General features: G+C 63.4%; 2 protein-coding genes across 2 annotated transcripts; one reads left to right on the forward strand and one right to left on the reverse strand.

Annotated features, from left to right (window-relative positions):
* The first annotated feature begins 504 nt into the window (after nucleotides 1-504).
* Nucleotides 505-13,865, forward strand: ARHGAP4 (Rho GTPase activating protein 4). The gene is made up of 20 exons (XM_062183485.1): nucleotides 505-592; nucleotides 3,619-3,826; nucleotides 3,909-4,071; nucleotides 4,299-4,361; nucleotides 4,649-4,834; nucleotides 5,268-5,396; nucleotides 5,486-5,707; nucleotides 9,459-9,560; nucleotides 9,663-9,854; nucleotides 9,954-10,038; nucleotides 10,218-10,242; nucleotides 10,418-10,520; nucleotides 10,765-10,825; nucleotides 10,948-11,025; nucleotides 11,108-11,242; nucleotides 11,368-11,473; nucleotides 11,575-11,808; nucleotides 11,896-12,192; nucleotides 12,534-12,633; nucleotides 13,596-13,865. Exons 1-20 carry the CDS (start codon nucleotides 526-528, stop codon nucleotides 13,803-13,805), a joined length of 2,766 nt encoding a protein of 921 aa, XP_062039469.1. The 5' UTR covers nucleotides 505-525; the 3' UTR covers nucleotides 13,806-13,865.
* A 1,173-nt stretch (nucleotides 13,866-15,038) lies between these two features.
* On the reverse strand, nucleotides 15,039-16,789 carry AVPR2 (arginine vasopressin receptor 2). Its single transcript, XM_062183577.1, has 3 exons — nucleotides 16,771-16,789; nucleotides 15,546-16,430; nucleotides 15,039-15,244 (listed from the first exon to the last, which is right to left on the reverse strand). Exons 1-3 carry the CDS (start codon nucleotides 16,787-16,789, stop codon nucleotides 15,039-15,041), a joined length of 1,110 nt encoding a protein of 369 aa, XP_062039561.1.
* Between the last annotated feature and the right edge of the window lie 2,792 nt (nucleotides 16,790-19,581).

Consider the following 19,581-nt stretch of genomic DNA (forward strand, 5'->3'; position numbering starts at 1 on the left):
GAACCCCACTCCCTCCCCTGCCCCAGGGCCTGGAGGGAAAGAAGGGGGGGAGCATTCCCACTCCAGCTCTCCAGGCTGCTTAGGACTCTCAGGGCTGTGACCTGGGAACAGAGGGCCCCATCTGGTGTCCTGGGAGGCTGGGGAAAGTGGGCTGGGGGTGGGGAGTCTCCGGTGTGGAGCAGCTGTGGTGCACTGCCCACTGGAGGTCATGGGGGGACGCCAGCAGGGCGGCCCAAGTGGGGCTCTCCCTCTGGTCCTAGCCACTTGGCGGCTGGGCTGGGGACACAGGCAGCCCAGGTGCCGGTGCAGGGGGCGGGGCAGTAAGGCCCGGGAGCAGTGGGTTTGAGAGGGGCAGTACCAGGCCCGGACCGCCCCGCCCCGTCCCGTCGGGGGCCTCGCTGGGGGCGGGGCGGCGCGGGGCGGAGCCATGCAGGGTGCTGGTCGCAGCGCCCCCGGTCCCAGCGCCCGGCCTGCTCGTGGCCGCGTGGGAGCAGCGGGGCTCGACGGCGCTGCCGCCCGGCCCTCATGGCCGCACACGGAAAGCTGCGGCGGGAGCGGGGCCCGCAGGCCGAGTATGAGACGCAAATTAAAGGTGAGAGGGCGCCGGGTGCTCCTGACCTGGTTCTCTGCGGAGACCCCAGAGGTCGTGGGAGAGTTGGAAGCGGCTCGCCCGCTCAGCCTTCGGACGCTGCTCTGTGCCAGCGACCTGTGGAGGTGGGTGGAGGAGGGAGCCCGAAGCCCCTGCTGGCTTCCTGGCGCCCGCGAGTCCCCCATCCTCCCTCCGGCCCCATCTCTGCGCTCCTTGGCTCTCCCTCTTCCTCGCTTGATCGCTTTGACTTTGCTGGGGGGTGGGAGAGACATTCGGGGAGTGGAGGGAGCGGGCTGCTCATCCTCACAGCATTGTACTCCCCCCCCTGGGGCACCGAGTGACTCAGGAGGGACAGCCACCGTCCCTGGGTCAAGCCGATGTAGTGAGTCTTGGCTTGAACAGGGTGACTTCGCTGCAACCTTCTGATGTGAGACGTCTTTTGGCTCTGGTAAACACCCTTGTGCAAATCACATGCAAATGAGCTTTGCAAATCATTCGCTGGTAGCTTCTGCCAGTCTTAGGGCCAGGGCACTCTTGCAAAGGCAAAGAGGCAGCATCTGAGGGCCCTAGTGCCTTCAGCCGCCTGTCCCCTTTGTCACTGTCACTCGCTCCGTTTTAGGGATTATGGCGGTGTGGGTTCCGATGTAATTAGCCAATGCCAGCATCTATACCCAAGGGTGCCCCAGTGCCTCCCTCTGTTGTGCAGAGCTCGCTTGAGGTGGCTGCAGCTCTCCAAACACCACGAAGCTGAAGCGCTTTGAAAACTCTTGGATCAGCAAATACGGATCAGATAATTGACCCTGCAGTTTTGGGGTTTGGAGGAAGACTGTCTTCAGATGTCCGTTCCTCGCTTGCTCTGGCTCTCTGACATTCTTAGCTTCTGTTTCCCACCCGCCCCCTACTGCGCTAGGAAATCAGGGGGACTGGCTCGACTCCCTAAATTCGGAAAGGTCAGCACAGTCGCGCTTTGGGAGGCCATCTTCTCATTCGCTTCCCTTGTCAGCAGAAGTGAGAGCGAATGCCATGCTCACAGGAAGTGTGCTGGGGCCTCAGGCCCAGCTCTGCAAGTCAAGCACACGGGCTTCTCTGCTGCCTTTTGCCACATGTTTGTGTGCATGTGTTGTGTGTGACCCAGGCCCTGGGAACACACTGTGGAGCCAGGGGGACCCAGTTCCTGCCCTGAAATGACTCACGCGGCTCAAGGAAGGGTGCTCGGACCCTCTGCGGCGAGGGTGTCACTTAGTGTGGGGGCAAGGCGGCAGTGAAGGAGAAACAGCGCCGTGGGTCGCCGCTCCACTCAGTTCCAGTCCCTAGTAATGCGTCCCCAGGGTTAGAACATGCGTGTGCCAGGAGCGCCGGGCAGGCTCCAGAGGGCGAAGCCCCCACGTGCTCCTCTGAGTCCGCGAGGACATTCCTACGTGAAATCACTGGCGTCCGGGCCCAGCCCACCTGGCCCACAGCCCTAAGGGCTCAGTTCCCAAGGCCAGCCTTGGGTGGAACATGTGGCTCCTTCCGGGTCTTACCCTCGGTGTCCTGGGCTCTGCCCTGGCCTGAGTTCATTTCACCATAGGGAGGCGCTCCCAGCCGAGGCGCGCATTTACCCAGCCTGGCCCCTCGGTGGAAAGACGTGATTCCTCCTCAGGAATTCCAGGAAAAGGCGTAGGATCGGATCGTGGTGCCTGGGTCCCTCACCGAGCTAGCCCACTGCGGGTGGAGGGGCCGAGGGCGGGGTGATGCATTCAGCCAGGTGTCGGGGGCCTGGAGTCAGCGCGAGAGGGCACCCCCACCGAAAGCTGGGGTGCTGAGAATAGAGGCGTCCTCCACCAGGAGGTCCTGGGAAGTGCACTGCTGGGCCTGCGCTCTGGGACGTCACCGGCAGGAGAGCCATCCAATGGCACTGAGCTGTTCCAGGTGGCTCCCTCAGTCTCTAGTTCAGTGACTGCCACCTGGGCTCCGTACGGCCCTGGAGATGAAGCCGGCTCACATGACCACACCTCTGTGGCTCCCATGTCACTTGGAATCCGTCACTGGGAGGCCTCCCCGCACATGTGCGTGAGGCCATCTGTCCTGCCCCTTCTTGGACTCCCCTCTACTGACCCCACCCCCACCGTGCCTTGTGTGTCTGTCTTAGCTCCCACTGCTCTTGGACATTCTGGTATATGCGTACCCAGTTGCCATCTGTCCTCCCATTTTGGTCCCAGCTCTGGGAGGGCAGGCACTGGGCCAGCCCTCTCCAACCCTGTGTCTTAAATGTGCCTGCCCCAGTGTCTCCAGCAGGTTGCTTAAGTCGCTCGCTCAAGCACTTCTTTGCTTTGGGTCTGGGGGGGGGGGGCGGGGGCGGGGAAGCAGCGTTGCCAAATCATGCGAACGATAAGGTGTCAGAAGGCCCATGGTGGTGTGGGGCCCTGGGTGTGGCTCTCCCCTTGGGGTGGGTGGGCGACTGGGAGCAGGAACTGGGGACCAGAGACACGGCCAGCCCCGCACCATCCGTTGACCTACCGGCGCCGATCAGCTCCTGCTGTCCCCCCCCCCCCCCTCACCGCTCTCACCGCGGGGCTGCCTTTCCCTGGGGCTAACGGGCAGCGCTCCTGGCCACTGAGGTCGTGAGTTCAGCGCAGGCTGTGCGCCAGGCTCCTGGGAGCCCAGGGGGAAGGAAGTGGCAGGGGAACCAGGCAGGGCCCAGAAGCCAAGCTGCAAGGCGCCCGGGGCGGCCCTGTGGTCCCCGGTCGTGAACAGCTCCGGGCGGGGCCTTTGCCCAGCTCTGCCCTCCTGCTGTGACGCCCTTCCCCTGCCTCTTCAACCAGGAGGGTCTGGCCATTGTCCATCAGCCCCAGCTCCAGGGACACTTCCCCAGGAGCCTTCTCTGAGCCCAGACCTGTCTCGCCCCAGCCCTTAGCCGGGGCCAGGCACGTGGACCCTGGGCGCGGGCAGGGCAGGGGTCCGAGCGTCCCTGCCCCTCCCACCCTGCGCTGGTGTTCCTGGCCTGGGCCACTGAGCCAGCGCAGGCCTGAGCCCGTGCTCCTCCGCAGAGATGCGCGGGCAGCTGAGTGAGCAGCTGCGCTGCCTGGAGCTGCAGGGCGAGCTTCGGCGGGAGCTGCTGCAGGAGCTGGCCGAGTTCACGCGTCGCCGCGCCGAGGTGGAGCTCGAGTACTCCCGGGGCCTGGAGAAGTTGGCAGAGCGCTTCTCCAGCCGCGGAGGCCGCCTGGGGGGCAGCAGCCGGGAGCACCAAAGCTTCCGGTAGGTAGTGCAGCGGGCCCCAGTGCGTGGCCCGGGGGCCCGAAGCTCCCATGGCCTGGCCTGAGTGCCCCTCTGCTCTCAGGAAGGAGCCTTCCCTCTTGTCACCCTTGCATTGCTGGGCCGTGTTGCTGCAGCACACGCGGCAGCAGAGCCGGGAGAGCGCAGCCCTCAGCGAGGCATTAGCCGGGCCCTCAGCCCAGCGCCTGAGCCACATCGCAGAGGATGTGGGACGCATCGTGCGGAAGGTAAGGCTCTTGTCCTGGGCTGTGGGAGTGCTGGGAAGCCTTGGGATCTAGTGAGGGCAGCTGATGGGGGCTCAGGCTGTGGGCGCTGCAGCTCGGAGGGCACGGGAGGGAGGCCAGGCAGGTGTTGAGCGGAGGGCACCTGCCTGGCCCGAGACGGCCCGGTGTGGAGGTCGGCGGGCACCCCAGGCGGCGGCCGCTGTGCTGCTCACACTCCCGTCTGCCTCTAGAGTAAGGACCTGGTGCAGCAGCTGCAGGAGGAGCTCCTGGAGGTGGTGTCAGAGCTGCAGACGGTGAGGACTGGCCAGGGAGCAGGGCTGCCCCGAGGACCCCGTGCAGCAGCACCAATCAGAGCAGGGCAAGAACACTCCACGCCATCTCATTCCCCCACCTTGGGCTCCAGGGGAGACCAGGGTGTAGGGGACCTGCTGTGGCCTCACGGCTGTTACGCTAAGCTCTCACGTGGGGTCGTGTGGGTGCCAGGTCCCAGTGCCACATGGGCCGGGAGTTGGGGGAGGGGGCGAGGGCTGGCTGTGGTCATGGCCTTCAGCAGAGCTGCCTGGCCTTGGCCTCTTTGCAGGCCAAGAAGACCTACCACGCGTATCACGTGGAGAGCGTGAACGCCGAGGCCAAGCTCCGAGAAGCTGAGCGACAAGAGGAGAAGCGGGCAGGCCGCAGTGCCCCTGCGGCCCCCGCTGCCGCCGCCACTGAGGCAGGGCCCCTCCGCAAGAGCTCCGTGAAGAAGGGCGGGCGGCTGGTGGAAAAGGTGGGCCTGCAGGGCTCCAGGCCCTTTGTCCCTGTCCTCAGCTTTTCCCCCCGGGCCTACCAGGTGCACAGGAAGGGAGCAGAACCACAGACCTCCAGTAGGGGGCGGGCCTTGGCCTGCTCAGCGCTGCTGCCTCTGGAGGGTTCTTCCAGCTAGGGACAGTAGTGGAGGACAGTGCCAGTAGGCCTGAGACACAGAGCGGGAGGAGAGTCCTTGAGCCCAGGGCAGCCATTGTCGTCGCCTCTCCCTTCTCCCAGACCCTGCCTTTCCCTTACTCGAGGACTGGAAGTGGCGGTGAAGAGCTGGGGCGTGGCCAGGCACGTGGCGGGGCTGCTGGGGCCTATCCCAGGGAGCCCAGGGCCGCTGGCTGGAGAGGGCGGAGGTGGGGGGAGGCTGAGCTCATGATGCTTGTGCACTTCGTTGTCCCGAGCAGCGTCACGCCAAGTTCTTGGAGCACAAACTCCAGTGCACAAAGGCACGGAATGAATACCTGCTGAGCCTGGCCAGCGTCAATGCTGCCGTCAGCAACTACTACCTGCGCGACATCTTGGACCTCATGGACGTGAGTCCTGGGTGGGTGGGCAGCGGCCCCGGGCGCCAGCGACCACAGGGCGTGCCGCAGCCACCGAGTGTCTCCTTGCCTCTCCGCAGTGCTGTGACACAGGCTTCCACTTGGCCCTGGGGCAGGCACTCCGGAGCTACGTGGCTGCTGAGAGCCGCACCCAGGCCTCTCACATGCAGGGCCTGTGCAGCCTGGAGGAGGCCCTGGAGGCCCTGGATCCCCCAGGGGACAAGGCCAAGGTGCTTGAGGTGCATGCGACGGCCTTCTGCCCCCCGCTGCGTTTTGACTACCAGCCCCATGAGGGCGATGAGGTGAGGCACAGGGCAGAGGGCTTGGCAGGGTCTGGTCTTCACTGGAGCCGACTCCGCGTAGACTGCATGGGGGCAATGCAAACCGCCGGGCGCAGCCCCCTGCTCCCCAGGGCTCGGGCCGGGTGGCTCCCTAGAGAAGTTTCCCCAGCTCCGAGGCACCATATGCTCCTGTATGTTTGAAATTCTTCCGCTTGCAGATTCGGAAGGAAGTAAGCCCACACAAGCAGTATGAGGCGACACCTCCGGCTCGGTCCCGGCATGCGTGGGCCGCCGTAGTGGCTGACGTGGGGCTTGAGTTACTTTCCTCTAGAGTTGGATGGCGGCGTTCCTGAGGGGTCACACGGGGCTGCCGCTGACTTTTGGGCCCAGACCCCACAGGCAGCCTCACGCCGCCCCCTCGTCCTTTTTCACTGTGCAATCACCTCCGACTTTGGGGACAAACGAACATCCCGCGTTGATGCTGTGCTGACAGCAGAGCCTGGTCACGGCTGAGCCCTGTCCCGCCTTGGCCTAGGGCTCTGCGGCTGCCCTTGCCCATGGCTGCCCTCCCTCTCCTGGGAGCCACGTCTGCGTGGTTTCTCGGTGGGCGCCTGCACCAGTGGTGTCTGGACTTGGCGTATCTGGGGCTGTCCCTATTCCTCGCCGCCACTGGTTGGTACTTGGGCCAGGCGTAGAATTCAGGCTGAAATCCGTTTCCCTGTAGGAGGTTACAGGTAGTCTGGGCATCTCGTGTGACATCTTTCTCCCCAGAGCTTTTGTCCCTTGTTGGAAAGATTGTAGGAGGCTCTGCGCACAGCACCAGCTCGCAGGCCCTGGCCCCGGCTTGCTGCTGTGTGTCTCTGTGAGCGCCACTCCTCTAGGTGGACCCCGACGTGACTTGTCCTGCTGTGCCTGCCTAGCCTCACTGAGCAGCCTGTCCTCACGGGTCCTCGCCGTGGGCACACGGGTCTGAATGTCCTCCCTATCCCTAGGACTACCTCCTGCTGCCGCTCGCTGTATCCCTTCCCTGAGCCACCTGCAGATAACACAGTCCTCACTCCCTATGTGTCATTCCATTTTATTTGTTAAAAAGACTGATTTATTTGAAAGGCAGAGTGATAGAGGAGAGAGAGAGAGAGAGAGAGAGAGAATCTTCTATCCACTGGTTCACTCCCCAGATGGCTGCAATGGCCAGAGCTGGGCCAATCTGAAGCCAGGAGCCAGAAGCTTCTTCTGAGTCTCCCACGTGGGTGGCAGGGGCCCAAGGACCTGGGCCATCTTCCTCTGCCTTCTCAGTACATTAGCAGTGAGCTGGATCAGAAGTGGAGCAGCGAGGATTTGAACTGGCACCCATATGGGATGCTGGTACTGCAGGTGGCAGCTTAAGCTGCTATGCCACAATGCTGGCCCCTATATGTTTAATTTTTAAAAATATTTATTTGTTCATTTTGAAAGGCAGAGTTACATAGAGGCAGAGTCAGGGAGAGACAGAGAGACAGAGAGAAAGAGAGGTCAGTCTTCCATTTGCTGGTTCACTCTCCAAATGGCCGCAACAGCCAGAGCTGGCTCGATCCAAAGCCAGTAGCCAAAGGCTTCTTCTGGGTCTCCCATGTGGGTGCAGGGGCCCAAACACTTGGGCCATCTTCTCCTGCTTTCCGAGGCCATAGCAGAGAGCTGGATTGGAAGTGGAGCAGCCAGGACTCAAACTGGTGCCCATATGGGATGCTGGCGCTGCAGGCGGCGGCTTTACCCGCTACGCCATGGGGCTGACCCCCCGTGGGGGGGCCAGCTTTACAATGTCTGAGTGTTGTAGATACTTACATGTCTGAAAGAGTGGACTCAGGGTGGGCATTGTGCCGCAGTGGGTTAAATGCTTCGGATGCCTTTTTCCCATAACTGAATGCTCATTTGAGTCTCGGCTGCTCCACTTCCGATCCAGCTCCCGGCTAATGCACCTGGGAAAGCAGCAGAAGATGGCCCAAGTGCTTGGGCCCCTGCACCCACGTGGGAGACCCGCATGGAGTTCCTGGCTCCTGGCTTCAGCCTGGCCCAGCCCTGGGTGTTGTGGCCATCCGGGGAGTGAACCAGTGGATGGAAGATCCATGTCTCATCACTCTGCCTTTCAAATCAATCAATCAATCAATTAACTAATAGCTTTTATAAACCAGAAAAAAGCAGCGGCAGCAGCAGCGGGCTCCTCACTGCCTGCAGCGCTGCCCAGGGTGCAGGCTGCTCTCTGCCTGCCAGTCCGCGCGTCCCCTGTGTCCTCTCCTTTGCCTGGGCGCGGTCTCTTGGGGCTCCCAGCGCAGCCCTCCACGGCAGTCTTTGTTTTCCAGAAGCAGCTTTATTGAGATGGAACTCACACGCCAGGCAGGTCAGCCTTGAGCATTCAGCGGCACTGTCGGCATCCCAGCATGGCCACGCCCCCCACGCCCGGCCCCTGGTGCGCCTGCCTGTGCGGCGTTTTCTCCGCACGTTTGCTCATGTAAATGACTGCGTACACGGTGTGGCCTTTCATGTCTGGCTCTGTTCACTGAGCATAATGTTTTCAAGGTCCGTCCATGTTTTCGCATGGACTGGTGCTGCCTTCCCTTTTCAGCGAATTCTTTTATTATTTTGAAAAGGTTTTTTTTTTTTAAGGCACAGTGACAGGGAGAGGAGGAGAGACAGAGGGACACACACACACACCTTCCATCTGCTGGTTCGGTCCCCAAATGGCTGCAATAGCTGGGGTGAGCCAGGCTGAAGCCAAGAGGCTGGAATTCCATCCGGGTCTCCCACATGGGTGGCAGAGACCCAAGCACTTGGGCCATTACCTGCTGCCTCCCAGGTGCATCAGCAGAGAGCTGGATCAGAAGTGGAAGAGTGATCTCTCTCTCTCTCTTATAAATAAACCACTCTGTACTTGAAAGGCGGAGAGAGACAGAGAGCACTAGAGATAAATACCTTCCATTTGGCGGTTCACTCTCCAAATACCTGCAACAAACAGCCAGAGCTGAGCCAGATCAGAGCCGAGGAGCCAGGAACTGCATCAGGAGCTCCCAAGTGCGTGGCAGGGGCCCAAGCACTTGAACCACCACCTGCTGGTTCCCAGGTTGAGCATTAGTGTGCCACGTGCCTGCTCCATTCTTTTTTTTTTTTAAAGATTAATTAATTTATTTGAAAGTCAGAGTTACACAGAAAGAGGAGAGGGAGGGGAAAAAGAGAGAGAGAGAGAGAGAGAGAGAGAGAGAGAGAGTCTTCCATCCCCTGGTTCATTCCCCAGTTGGCCACAATGGCCAGAGCTACGCCAATCCAAAGCCAGAAGCCAGGTGCCAGGAGCTTCTTCCAGGTCTCCCACGTGGGTGCAAGGGCCCAAGGACCTGGGCCATCTTCTACTGCTTTCCCAGGCCATAGCAGAGAGCTGGATCAGAAGTGGAGCAGCCGGGATTTGAACCAGGGCCCATATGGGATGCCAGCGCTGCAGGTGGCGGCTTTACCTGCCACGCCACAGCGCCAGCCCCTGCCCCATTCCTTTGCATGGCTGAATGCGATCCCATTGCGTGGGCAGCCGCACATGCTTCTGCATTCGTCAGTTGGGGGCTATTTGGGTTGTTTGTACCTGTGGGCTGTCAGGAGGAATGCTGCCATGAACGTTTGCTGCCAAGTCTTGGTACGGACATGCGTGTTCAGTTCCCTAGGGAGATACCTTCTGCAGGCTTTAGCCATGGGGCAGGGTGGTTCCCTCCAACCCAGGCGCGGCCCTCAGCCCCCTGCACACTGCCCCCTGCAGGTGGCTGAGATCCAGGTGGAGATGGAGCTGAGGGACGAGCTTCTGCCCAGAGCCCAGAATATCCAGAGCCGCCTGGACCGGCAGACGATCGAGACCGAGGAGGTACGGGTGGCCTGGCTCGGGGTGGGGCTGGGGAGCGGCAGCTGGCTGCCGTGGCCACCTCTTCCCGCGTCTGCTGAGTTGGGCTTCCTGTCGCCTCCCCAGGTGAACAAGACATTGAAGGCGACACTGCAGGCGCTGCTGGAGGTGGTGGCGTCAGATGACGGGGACGCGCTGGACTCCTTCCAGGCCAGCCCCTCCACCGAGTCCCTCAAGTCCACCAGCTCCGACCCCGGCGCTCGGCAGCTGGGCCGGAGGCGGGGCCAGCAACAGGAGACGGAGAGCTTCTACATCATGGTGGGGGGCTACCTGGGAGGGCAGGGCCAGGATGGAGTGGGGGGCGGTGCACGAGGTCCTGGTGGGGCTAAAGCTGTGACTTCTTCTCGGGCTTCCTAGAAACTCCAGGAGTACCTGAGCGGGCGGAGTGTCCTTGCCAAGCTGCAGGCCAAGCATGAGAAGCTACAGGAGGCCATCCAGCGAGGTGCGCCTACTCTCCCTCCTCCTGGCCCAGGGCAGGAGCTACACCTGCCCTCCGGACAAGGGACGTCCCCTCTGCAGCCCTTGGAGCTGCTCTTCCCCTAAGCCCTCAGGCTGTGCCTGTCTCTCTGGGGTGCCCCGAAGACCCCAGCCTTCTACAGACTGCTGTCTCCTTCCCCACAGGTGCCAAGGAGCAGGTGATGTCTCGGTGAGTGCTTCCAGGGGCACAGGCTCTGCTGCCTGTTCCTCCCGGCCTAGGTACCCACAGGCCCAGTGGCTCCAGAGACCACTAGAGAGGTCCAGGGCTATTTGGCTGGGCTGGGAGGTGGGGCATCCTCTTCTGTGTGCTCACTCTCCTCCGGTCCGTCTTCCATCCACTACAGAACCCAGTACACGCAGAGAAAGTTCCAGAAGAGCCGCCAGCCTCGCCCTAGTTCCCAGTATAACCACAGACTCTTTGGGGGAGACATGCAGAAGTTTATCCAGGTACTGGCTTGGCCTGGGACTTGCACCTTCAGCTCTTTCTCCAGCCTTGGGCCAGCCACAGAGTTCCTAACCTTCCCTGAGTTTGATTGCATGTTGTGTTCCAGCAGCGAACAAGTTGCCAATAAGCTGTAAGTCACTACCCAAAATAGCATCAGCACTATCAGGCACCTAGGAGGGGCTCTAACACACTGCAGGGCTGGACACGCTTTGCCGGTGGTGTAGCAAATGCCCTCTCTGTCCCCAGAGCTCAGGCCAGCCCGTGCCCCTGGTGGTGGAGAGCTGTATCCGCTTCATTAACCTCAACGGTAAGAGCAGCTGCCCCGGCACCTGCACCTCACACCTGGCACCTCTTGCAGGGGCGGGGCCCACCCTGGAGGCAGTTGGGAGGGGACTGGGTGGCGCTCACCAGCTCCTCCCCCTCCCGCAGGCCTGCAGCACGAGGGCATCTTCCGGGTGTCGGGTGCCCAGCCCCGGGTCTCAGAGATCCGCGATGCCTTCGAGAGAGGTGGGGACAGGCAGGTTGGGTGGGAGTGGAGGCGGGGGCGGAGCAGGTGTGCTGGGGCTCACCCGTGAGTCGCCGCCTGCAGGGGAGGACCCGCTGGTGGAAGGCTGCACAATGCACGACCTGGACTCCGTGGCTGGGGTGCTGAAGCTCTACTTCCGGAGCCTGGAGCCCCCCCTCTTCCCTCTGGACCTGTTTCATGAGCTTTTGGCTTCTGCGGGTGAGGTCGGGGCCTGAGGCCGGCTGGGTGGGAGGGCTGCTCCCCAGTGGCTGCGGCCTACTCACGTGGCTGTCTTTGGTGGTGGTGGCCGTGGGGGGTGGTGTGTGTGTGTCCCTGGGTCGCAGAGCTGGAGGCCGTGGCCGAGCGCGTGGAGTCCGTGAGCCACCTGCTGGCCAAGCTGCCCGCGGCGGTGTTGGTGGTGCTGCGCTACCTCTTCAGCTTCCTCAACCAGTGAGTGTTCCTGGGGGCCAGGCGAGCTGCCAGTGCGGCTGGGAGGGGACACTGCCCGGGAGCTCTTCACCTGTGACCCACGTGTCCCTCCCCCGCCCCAGCCTGGCCCAGTACAGCGACGAGAACATGATGGACCCCTACAACCTGGCCGTGTGCTTCGGGCCCACGCTGCTGCCCGTCCCTGCGGGCCAGGACCCTGTGGCCTTGCAGGGCCGCCTCAACCAGCTGGTGCAGACCCTCATCATGCAGCCGTCCAAGGTGTTCCCGCCCGCAAGCGTGCTGCCGGGCCCCGTGTACGAGAAGTGCATGGCGCCGCCGTCCGCCAGCTGCCTGGGGTATGCCCTTGGCCCTGCCCGTGGCGGGGGTGGGGGAGCGGAGCCAGGGAGCCCGCCTCACCTGCCTCCCTCTGCTCCCAACCGTAGGGATGTGCAGCTGGAGGGCCTGGCGGGGGAGACCGAGCCAGAGGAGGCTGAGGGACTGGCAGGCACGCCCTCCTCCGGCCCCGCCCTGGGGGCCTGCCTGGTGCCACCCTCGGAGCCGGGGGCCGTCACGGAGGCTGTGGCCTGCTTCGCCTACACGGGCCGCACGGCACACGAGCTCACGTTCCAGCGCGGGGACGTGCTGCGGCTGCACACGCGGGCCTCGCCTGACTGGTGGCGGGGTGAGCTGGGCGGCGTGCGGGGCCTCATTCCACACAAGTACATCACGCTGCCCGCGGGGTGAGTGAGCCGTGCCGCCGCCCGACCGGGGATTCTGTAGGCCCAGCCAGAGCCTGAGAATCGCCATTTCTGACAGACGTGGGGGCCACAGGCTGCCCCCACAGGGCCAGGCTGGAAGTGGCTGGGCTCAGGCATCAGCCGCAAGGAGCTGGGAGGCGTTTTCAGATGAGGGACGTGGAGAAAGGGCCAGGGCCGAATGCAGCCCTGGAGGAGCTTGGGGGTGGGGGAACCCACAGGGCCCACCTCTTTGCTGTGGCCACCCCCGGCATGGGAGAAGCCACTGCTGGTTTAGCTCGGGGACTTCCTGGGCCCTCACCAGGCTCACTGTCTGTGCCCTGCAGGCCGGAACCAGGCACCCCAGCAGAGACCGTGGGCCCGCCTGGGCGCAGACGACACTGCTTGCTCCCCACGTCCCCGGAGCGGCCAGTGGAGGTGGACAAGGTGAGAGCTGGGACAGGCTGTATGGCACGTGGCAGGCCCTCTCCCGGGGTCAGGTCTCTGCTTCCCCTCGTGACCCTAACTCCTCCCCTCTGAGGTTCCCATCTCCACCCTCGTAGTCCTCCAGACAAGGGGGCAGGCGGGCGAGGTGGTCAGGGTGTGTGTGTGTGTGTGTGTGTGTGTGTGTGGTGGAGGCGGGGTAGGAAACACAAGGCCCTCGGCCTGGCTGGGACGTGGGGCGCACACATTGTGGCGCGGGGAGGCAGCAGGGGTGGGCCCCGGCTGTCGTGACGGTCGCGAACAACGGGCTCTGGGCAGACTTGAAGGCTGGCATCGAGAGCCGAGGTAGGTGACAGGCAGTGACGCGGCAGGTGCTTGGCACACCAGGGAGGAGGAGGAGGACAGATGGCAGGGAGGCAGGAGGCAGGAGGCAGGAAGGGGTGGCTGGGGAGCCGGGTGGGGCGGCAGCAGCTCTCGCAGGAGCAGAGCTGCCGGCAGCCCCAGCAAGGGGCACAGCCCTGCGAGGCCGCACGCCCTGCTCTGCATGGTGGGTCCTGCGAGCACGACGCGCCGGACAGGGAGGCCATGAAGACGGTTGTGGGGACATACGGGGGCAGAGGCCAGGTGTGCGGGGTGGGGGCAGCCGGGAAACCCCAGGGGGCATTGACCTTGCAGTTCCCAGCGTGCTGGTGGCTCCCACAGTCAGAGGTTGAAGACTTGCAGTCTGAGCCAGCGAGAGAGAGGGAGAGAGAGAGAGGGAGAGAGAGAGGGAGAGAGAGAGAGAGAGAGAGAGAGAGAGAGGAGAAGGAGCCCGAGGCTCAGCCCCGGGGACCCCTTCTTCAGGGGAACTGCTATCCCTGCAGGAGGCTGTGGCAGCAGGGACTTGGGTTGGGGGGGGGGGGGCTTCCCGCCTGCCGCAGCGGGGCCCTGGCCGGACGCCCCTCTCCATCTTTCTTCTCCACCAGGCTGTGGCACAGCACATGGAGTCCGTGTTTCAGGAGCTCTTGGGAAAGACAGCGGCGGCTACCTTGTCCGGCCCTGGCGCCCGCAGCCCGAAGCCAGTGGCCTGCAGCCGCCTAGGCAGGAGCAAAGGCTTCTCCCGTGGCCCCGGGGCTGCGCCCGCCTCCTCAGAGTCCCATGCCCAGGGCCCGGACTCCATCTTCAAGCCACACTGAGCTGTTGTGGCAGAGCTGCTGGCCAGGCTCCTTTACAGGCCCCGCCCTGTCCCAGAAGGCCACTGGCGAAGCGGGCCAGCCTACGCAGGCTTTCCGTCAGCCCTGTGGGAGGCAGCCGAGCCAGGAGGCTGGGCCCGCCTCTCTGTGGCTCTGCCGGGGGGTGCAGTGGGGGGGGCGCATCAGCCTCTCCCTCAGCTGCGGGCGGACATTGGCGGTGATTCATAAAGACCTGTGCGTGGACTCCCCGGTGTGGGCCAGCTCTGTCCCGGGGGGCTGGGCAGGCGGGTGCAGGTCGGGAGGGCATCCCCCCGCATGTAGCTGTCTATCCAGGGGCTACGTTGATTGGAACCTGTACTTTGTTTTTCTTAATAGATTTATTTGAAACCCCGAGGGAGAGGGAGGGGGGAGGGGGAGAGGGAGAGGGAGAGGGCGAGGGCGAGGGAGAGGGAGAGGGAGAAGGATCTTCCATCTACAAGTTCACTCCCCAGATGGGTGCAACAGCCAGGGCTGGGCCAGCTTGAGGCCAGCCAGAAAGTCCATCCAGGCTTCCGACACAGGTGCAGGGGCCAAGCATCCGGGCCATCCTCCACTACTTTCCTAGGTGCACTGGCAGGGAGCTGCTTCAGCCGTGGAGGAGCCGGGACTCGAGCCACTGCCCTGATGGGGAAGCCGGCATCGCAAGCGGTGGCATAGCCCGCTGTGTCACAACACTGGCCCTGCCCCTGTGCCTTTAAAGGCTTGGCTGCCAGCCTCGTGGGCTGCAGAGCCGTGCACACGTCTGTGGGTGTGAGGAGCTCCATGGAGGTCTGTGCAATGCCTCCGCATCCACTGAGTTCCTTCTCCAAGGAGAACCCTCGCTGCATGGAAATGAGCTGCAGTTATTACTGGCGACCGCAGTGGGAAGGGAGAGGCCAGAGACAGGAAGCACCCTGGGGAGCACCTGCCAGGGTGGAAGGTTGCCTACTGCCCCCCCCCCCCCGCCCCCAACACCGTGGCCCTCTGCTGCACTCTCCCGTCACGCCAGGCACAGAGGAGCTGCCTCGGGGGTCCCTCACGGTTTTGGAGCCCAAGGATGTCCTTGGACAACGGGGGCCGGGGAGCCCCAGAGGGGCAGAGCTTGCCCAGGGCCTCACGGTATGGCACAACAAACCGCAGGCTCTGGCCACTGCTGCACAGGCCCCTCTCTCCCAGCGGTTCCCAGGGCCAGCCCCGGGCAGGCAGGTGGCTGAGCTCTCAGGACGCCGTGTCCTTGGCCAGCGAGGAGTTGGCGGTGGCGCAGGACTCGTCTTGGGGCCCCAGGCTGCGCAGAGTGTGCCTCCGAGCACAGCAGAGCCAGCTGCGCAGCTCCGACGAGACGCTGCTGCTGAAGGAGGCGTAGATCCAGGGGTTGGTGCAGCTGTTGAGGCTGGCCAGCAGCATGAGTAGCACGAACGGGGGACCTGCGGGGTGTAGGAGGCCAGGCTGAGGCTCAGGGTGGCCGGGCGGGGCTGTGCTCCTAATGCCCGCGAGGGAGGGGTGCTCCGCATGAGCATGCACAAAGGGGGGACCTGCGGGGTGCAGGAGGCCAGGCTGAGGCTCAGGGTGGCCGGGCGGGGCTGTGCTCCTAACGCCTGCGAGGGAGGGGTGCTCCGCGTGAGCATGCAGCTGGGGGGAGGGAGTGGAGGAGCGAGGTGTGTGTGTGTGTGTGTGCCGCCAAGCCTGAGGACCGCCCCCCTTGGCCCTGGCCAAAGCCGCACCCACCTTCCCGAGGCGCCTCCGGGTCCCACACAGACCACAGCTGAACGAGGAAGAAGGGTGCCCAGCACAACACGTAGACAATGACAATCACAAGCGTCATCCTCACGGTCTTGGCCACGGCTGCCGACACCCGGGCTCCCTCGCTGGGCCCACCTGTCCGGCGCCCTCCACGGCGGCCCCCAGCCCTCTCGGATGGCCCTGGCACCAGACTGGCGTGAATCTCTCTGAAGATGAGCACCTGACAGGCGGCGATACCCAGGGCAGGTGCCACAAACACCATCAGGGCGATCCAGGTAACATAGGCACGAAGGCCCCAGGGCTCCACAAACTGGGCCCAGCAGTCAAACACCCCGCTGCCGTCTCCCACGTCGCGCTGGGCAAAGATGAAGAGCTGGGGCAGGCTGAGGAGCAGGGAGAAGGCCCAGGCCACCAGCACTGGCCGGTTCCAGTGTGCCCCACCTCCGTGGCGGTATGCCAGCATGGGGCGGCAGATGGCACGGTGGCGGTCCAGCGTCATGGCCAGGATCATGTAGGAGGAGGCATACATGCCCACCATCTGCAGGTACTTGACAGCCCGACATAAGGCATCAGGCCCGTGGAAGCGGTCGGTAGCATCCCAGGCCAACTGGGGCAGCACTTGGAACAGCGCCACGGCCAGGTCAGCCAGGCACAAGTGGCCGATGAAGACGTGCATGGGCGCCCAGCGGCCCCGCCGGCCCCGCCGTGCCAGGGCCCCCAGCACCAGGCCGTTGCTCAGGGCCACGGCCACGAAGACAGTGGAGAGCAGGGCCAGTTCTGCACGGACTAGCACCGGGTTCCGGGCGCCCACTGGCTCCTTCTGGCTGCCGTTGCCGGGCGGGCTGGGTGGAGAGAGGGGCCTGGGTGCAGCTGGGGGTGGGGGAGCACTGAATCAGGCAGCGGCTGTGCACGGGGCCAAGCAGGGTCCCACCCAGTGCCTCCCGCTTCCCTCGCTCCCCTGCTCTACGGAAGCCACATCTGTGCCCCAGGCTCCTGGGCCGGGAAGGACAGGGCAGCGTCAGCCCAGCCCCAGCCCGGGAGTGCTGGGTAGAGCCTGCCCTCCCCTCCTCTCCTGCCAGCCCCCCACCCCCCAGGGGGGAGAGGAGGGTGAGGAAGGTCTCAGAACAAGGGCTGCTTCCCTCCATCAAACCCACTCAGCCACCGGGCTCAGCACAGCCGGGCCGGCAGGGCCCAGTGGCTGGAACGCTACCTGAAGTGGTGGACGCCATGAGCACGATGGGGCCGCGGCAGGTGTCCTGAGTGCCTGCGGGAGACAGGGCCAACTCAGCCTCCACCAAGGGGCCAGCCCTCCACCCGCCCGGGGCTCTGGACCGCAGCTGGTGGGAGACTCAGGGCAGTGCTTGCCGGGCCGGCGTGTGCGCAGGCAGGATAGAGAGGGGTAGGGAAACAGACAGGTGCCCAGGCCAGCGGGCCAGCCAGCCAGACTTGGGAGTAGGCACCCGAGGCGAACGCATAGACCCCTGCTCTGACTGAGAACTGGGCGGGAGGGGCTGGCTGGACCCCCGAGGCCCCTTCGGAAGCCCCTTACCTGGCTGGGCTCTTGGGCTCCCCGGGCAGCTGGGCAGAGGCGTGAAGGTGCTTCTAGCTCCGGATCTGCTCTCCATCGCCGCCCCGCCCCAAGCCAGCCTCCCAGTGACCTGCCCAGGCGAGGACTTCCTCCCCTGCCCCTCCCCCACACCCCTCCCTGGCCCCTCTCCGCAGGCAGCAGGTTCCCAGCCTCCTCCATCTCCCTTCCTGCCCCTGGCCTCTGTCTCTGTGGTCTGCATCCAGGCCTCGTGCCCTGGGACTGCCACCCCCACCCCTCGGGGCCTGCCTTCTTAGAACATCTCTCTCTTTTTTATAAGTGGGGAAACTGAGGCCAGGCATGGCCTGGAAAAACTGCGCCTTTGGTCCCCCTTATGGTGGTGGTGAGGAAGGGGTAAAAGGACAAACAGTTCCAGCACCCTGAGGACAGCCCCTCCTACGCCCCTCCTTCTCCTCCTCAATTAGGACCCAGGGAGATGAGGGGCAGGAAGTGAGGTGGGGGAGTGGGGGGGAGGCAGGCTAGGCTTAAAGCGCCCCTGTGCAATCTGGCTTCCTCCCCAGGGGCTGGCGTGTGGATGGTGCCAGACACCCACACCCTCTTCCTCCTCCGTGCACTGCCCTGGCCGGATCTCCCCCAGGAGGAGAAGCCTTCCGACCTTCGGGCACTCTTTTGCTTGCTCTCTGTCACACACGTGCGCATACAGGCTTGTGCACACCCACCCACCCACACACATGCGCACACGTGCACATGAACACTTCCTGCTAGGATGCCCACACCCTGTGTTCCCTGTGCCTGTTCCGTGTGGCGGGACCAAGAGGGAAGTTTCCTGACCAGGGCCTTGGGGCCGTCCTTCCACCCTCCCCCCTTTCTCCCCTCCCATCCTCCCTCCTCCCTCCCCCTCAGCCCCTGAAGCCCAGACCCAGCGCCTTCCTTCCTGTTTGTCCTCTGTTGAGCTGCAAGGCTGGAGATGCAGGCAGCTTCGCACCATGCCCACCCCCTCTTTCTGGGATGTGGACTCACAAGCACGTGCCACACAGCGCACTCACACACCGCACCTGTACACGTGTGGCACGGTTTCTGCAGCCCCCTTGGCGAGTGGGTTGCAGAAGGCTGGCACCCCAAGCCTGCACACTGGAGCCCAGCGTTCTCTCTGCAGCTAGCCCAGACACAGGAGTCCAGGAAAAGCCACTGGGGAAATGTCTTACCTACCCAGCACTTCGTTTCTTCCTTCCCTTGGGTGCTGGCCCAGGGTGGCCTCTGGGGATTTGGTATCAAGGACACCAATTTTCTTGTCACACGATGACACCTCTTAGTTGGCATAGAAGGCTCCTGGACTGGGAACAGGACAAAGCAAGACTCAAGTCCTGCCTTGCTGCTGCCTAGGCTATTCACAGGAAATACCTGAAAGGTGTTCCCTTCATATACTGGACGAAGAAGATGGGCCGGTGCCATCGCACAGCAGGTTGAACTGCTGCCTGCCAAGCTGGCATGCCTTATGGGCGCCGGTTCGAATCCCGGTGCTCCCTGCTGATGCGCCTTGGAAAGCAGTGCGAGATGGCCCAAGTGCTTGGGGCCCTGCACCCACAGGGGAAACCCAAATGGAGTTCCAGGCTCCTGGCAGCCATTTGGAGAGTGAGCCAGTGGATGGATGACCTCCCTCTTCCTCTCTCTCTACTCTGCCTTTCAAATAAATAAATCTTAAGAGAGAGAGAGAGACAGAGAGACAAAGAGGCAGAGAGAGAGAGAGGGAGGAGCCAGCCAAGGACTCCATAGAAACAGTGATGGAGAAGCTGGGAGAAGAGGGACAGGTGCACAGGCAGTGAGAGGTCACACCCCAGCAGGTGCTAGCATGAGTGGAGAGTATACTGCCTAGGAAGGCGCCAAATGATGGCACGGGATCTGTAATTTTTTTAAAGATTTATTTTTATTTGAAAGTCAGAGTTACACAGAGAAAGAAGTGGAGGCAGAAGAGGTCTTCCATCCACTGGTTCACTCCCCAGACGGCTGCAATGACCAGAGCTGTGCTGATCCAAAGCCAGAAGCCAGGAGGTTCTCCTGGGTCTCCCACACGGGTGCAGGGGCCCAAGGACTTGGGCCATCTTCTACTGTTTTCCTAGGCCATAGTAGAGAGCTGGATTGGAAGTGGAGCAGCCAGGACTCGAACTGGCAGCCTTAGGGGATGCTGGCGCTGCAGGCCAGGGCTTTAACTGGCTGTGCTACAACATTGGCTCCTCTAAGTTTCTCTTTAAGTAATGTCTTTGCCTTGGGCCAGTTGAGGAGTTCAAGGCTAAGCCCCTAGACGGCCTCAAGGTCGTCCTTTAAGGGCCAGGCAGCCTGAGAGGAGGGGTGCTTTTGGCGAGACGTGTCCCTGCGCAGGGACAGCTGATGGCGGTTCCCGTCGGGAGCTCTTCTAGTCCTTGCTGCTGCCTCCCTCGGTCCTGAGCTCAGGCGGCGGCATAGGCAGCGATTGCTCGC

Source organism: Lepus europaeus, chromosome X, assembly GCF_033115175.1.
Source record: "Lepus europaeus isolate LE1 chromosome X, mLepTim1.pri, whole genome shotgun sequence".
Lineage (NCBI taxonomy): Eukaryota > Metazoa > Chordata > Mammalia > Lagomorpha > Leporidae > Lepus > Lepus europaeus.

Excerpts from the sequence above, each read along its gene's own strand:
- AVPR2 (XM_062183577.1), bottom strand. Across the intron at positions 15,245-15,545 it reads CCCGGAGGCGCCTCGGGAAG|GTCCCCCGTTCGTGCTACTC; the intron begins GTGGGTGCGGCT and ends TACACCCCGCAG.
- ARHGAP4 (XM_062183485.1), top strand. The coding sequence starts at position 526 with ATGGCCGCACACGGAAAGCTGCGGCGGGAGCGGGGCCCGCAGGCCGAG. Across the intron at positions 4,072-4,298 it reads TGGGACGCATCGTGCGGAAG|AGTAAGGACCTGGTGCAGCA; the intron begins GTAAGGCTCTTG and ends GTCTGCCTCTAG. Across the intron at positions 11,474-11,574 it reads CTCTTCAGCTTCCTCAACCA|CCTGGCCCAGTACAGCGACG; the intron begins GTGAGTGTTCCT and ends CCCCCGCCCCAG.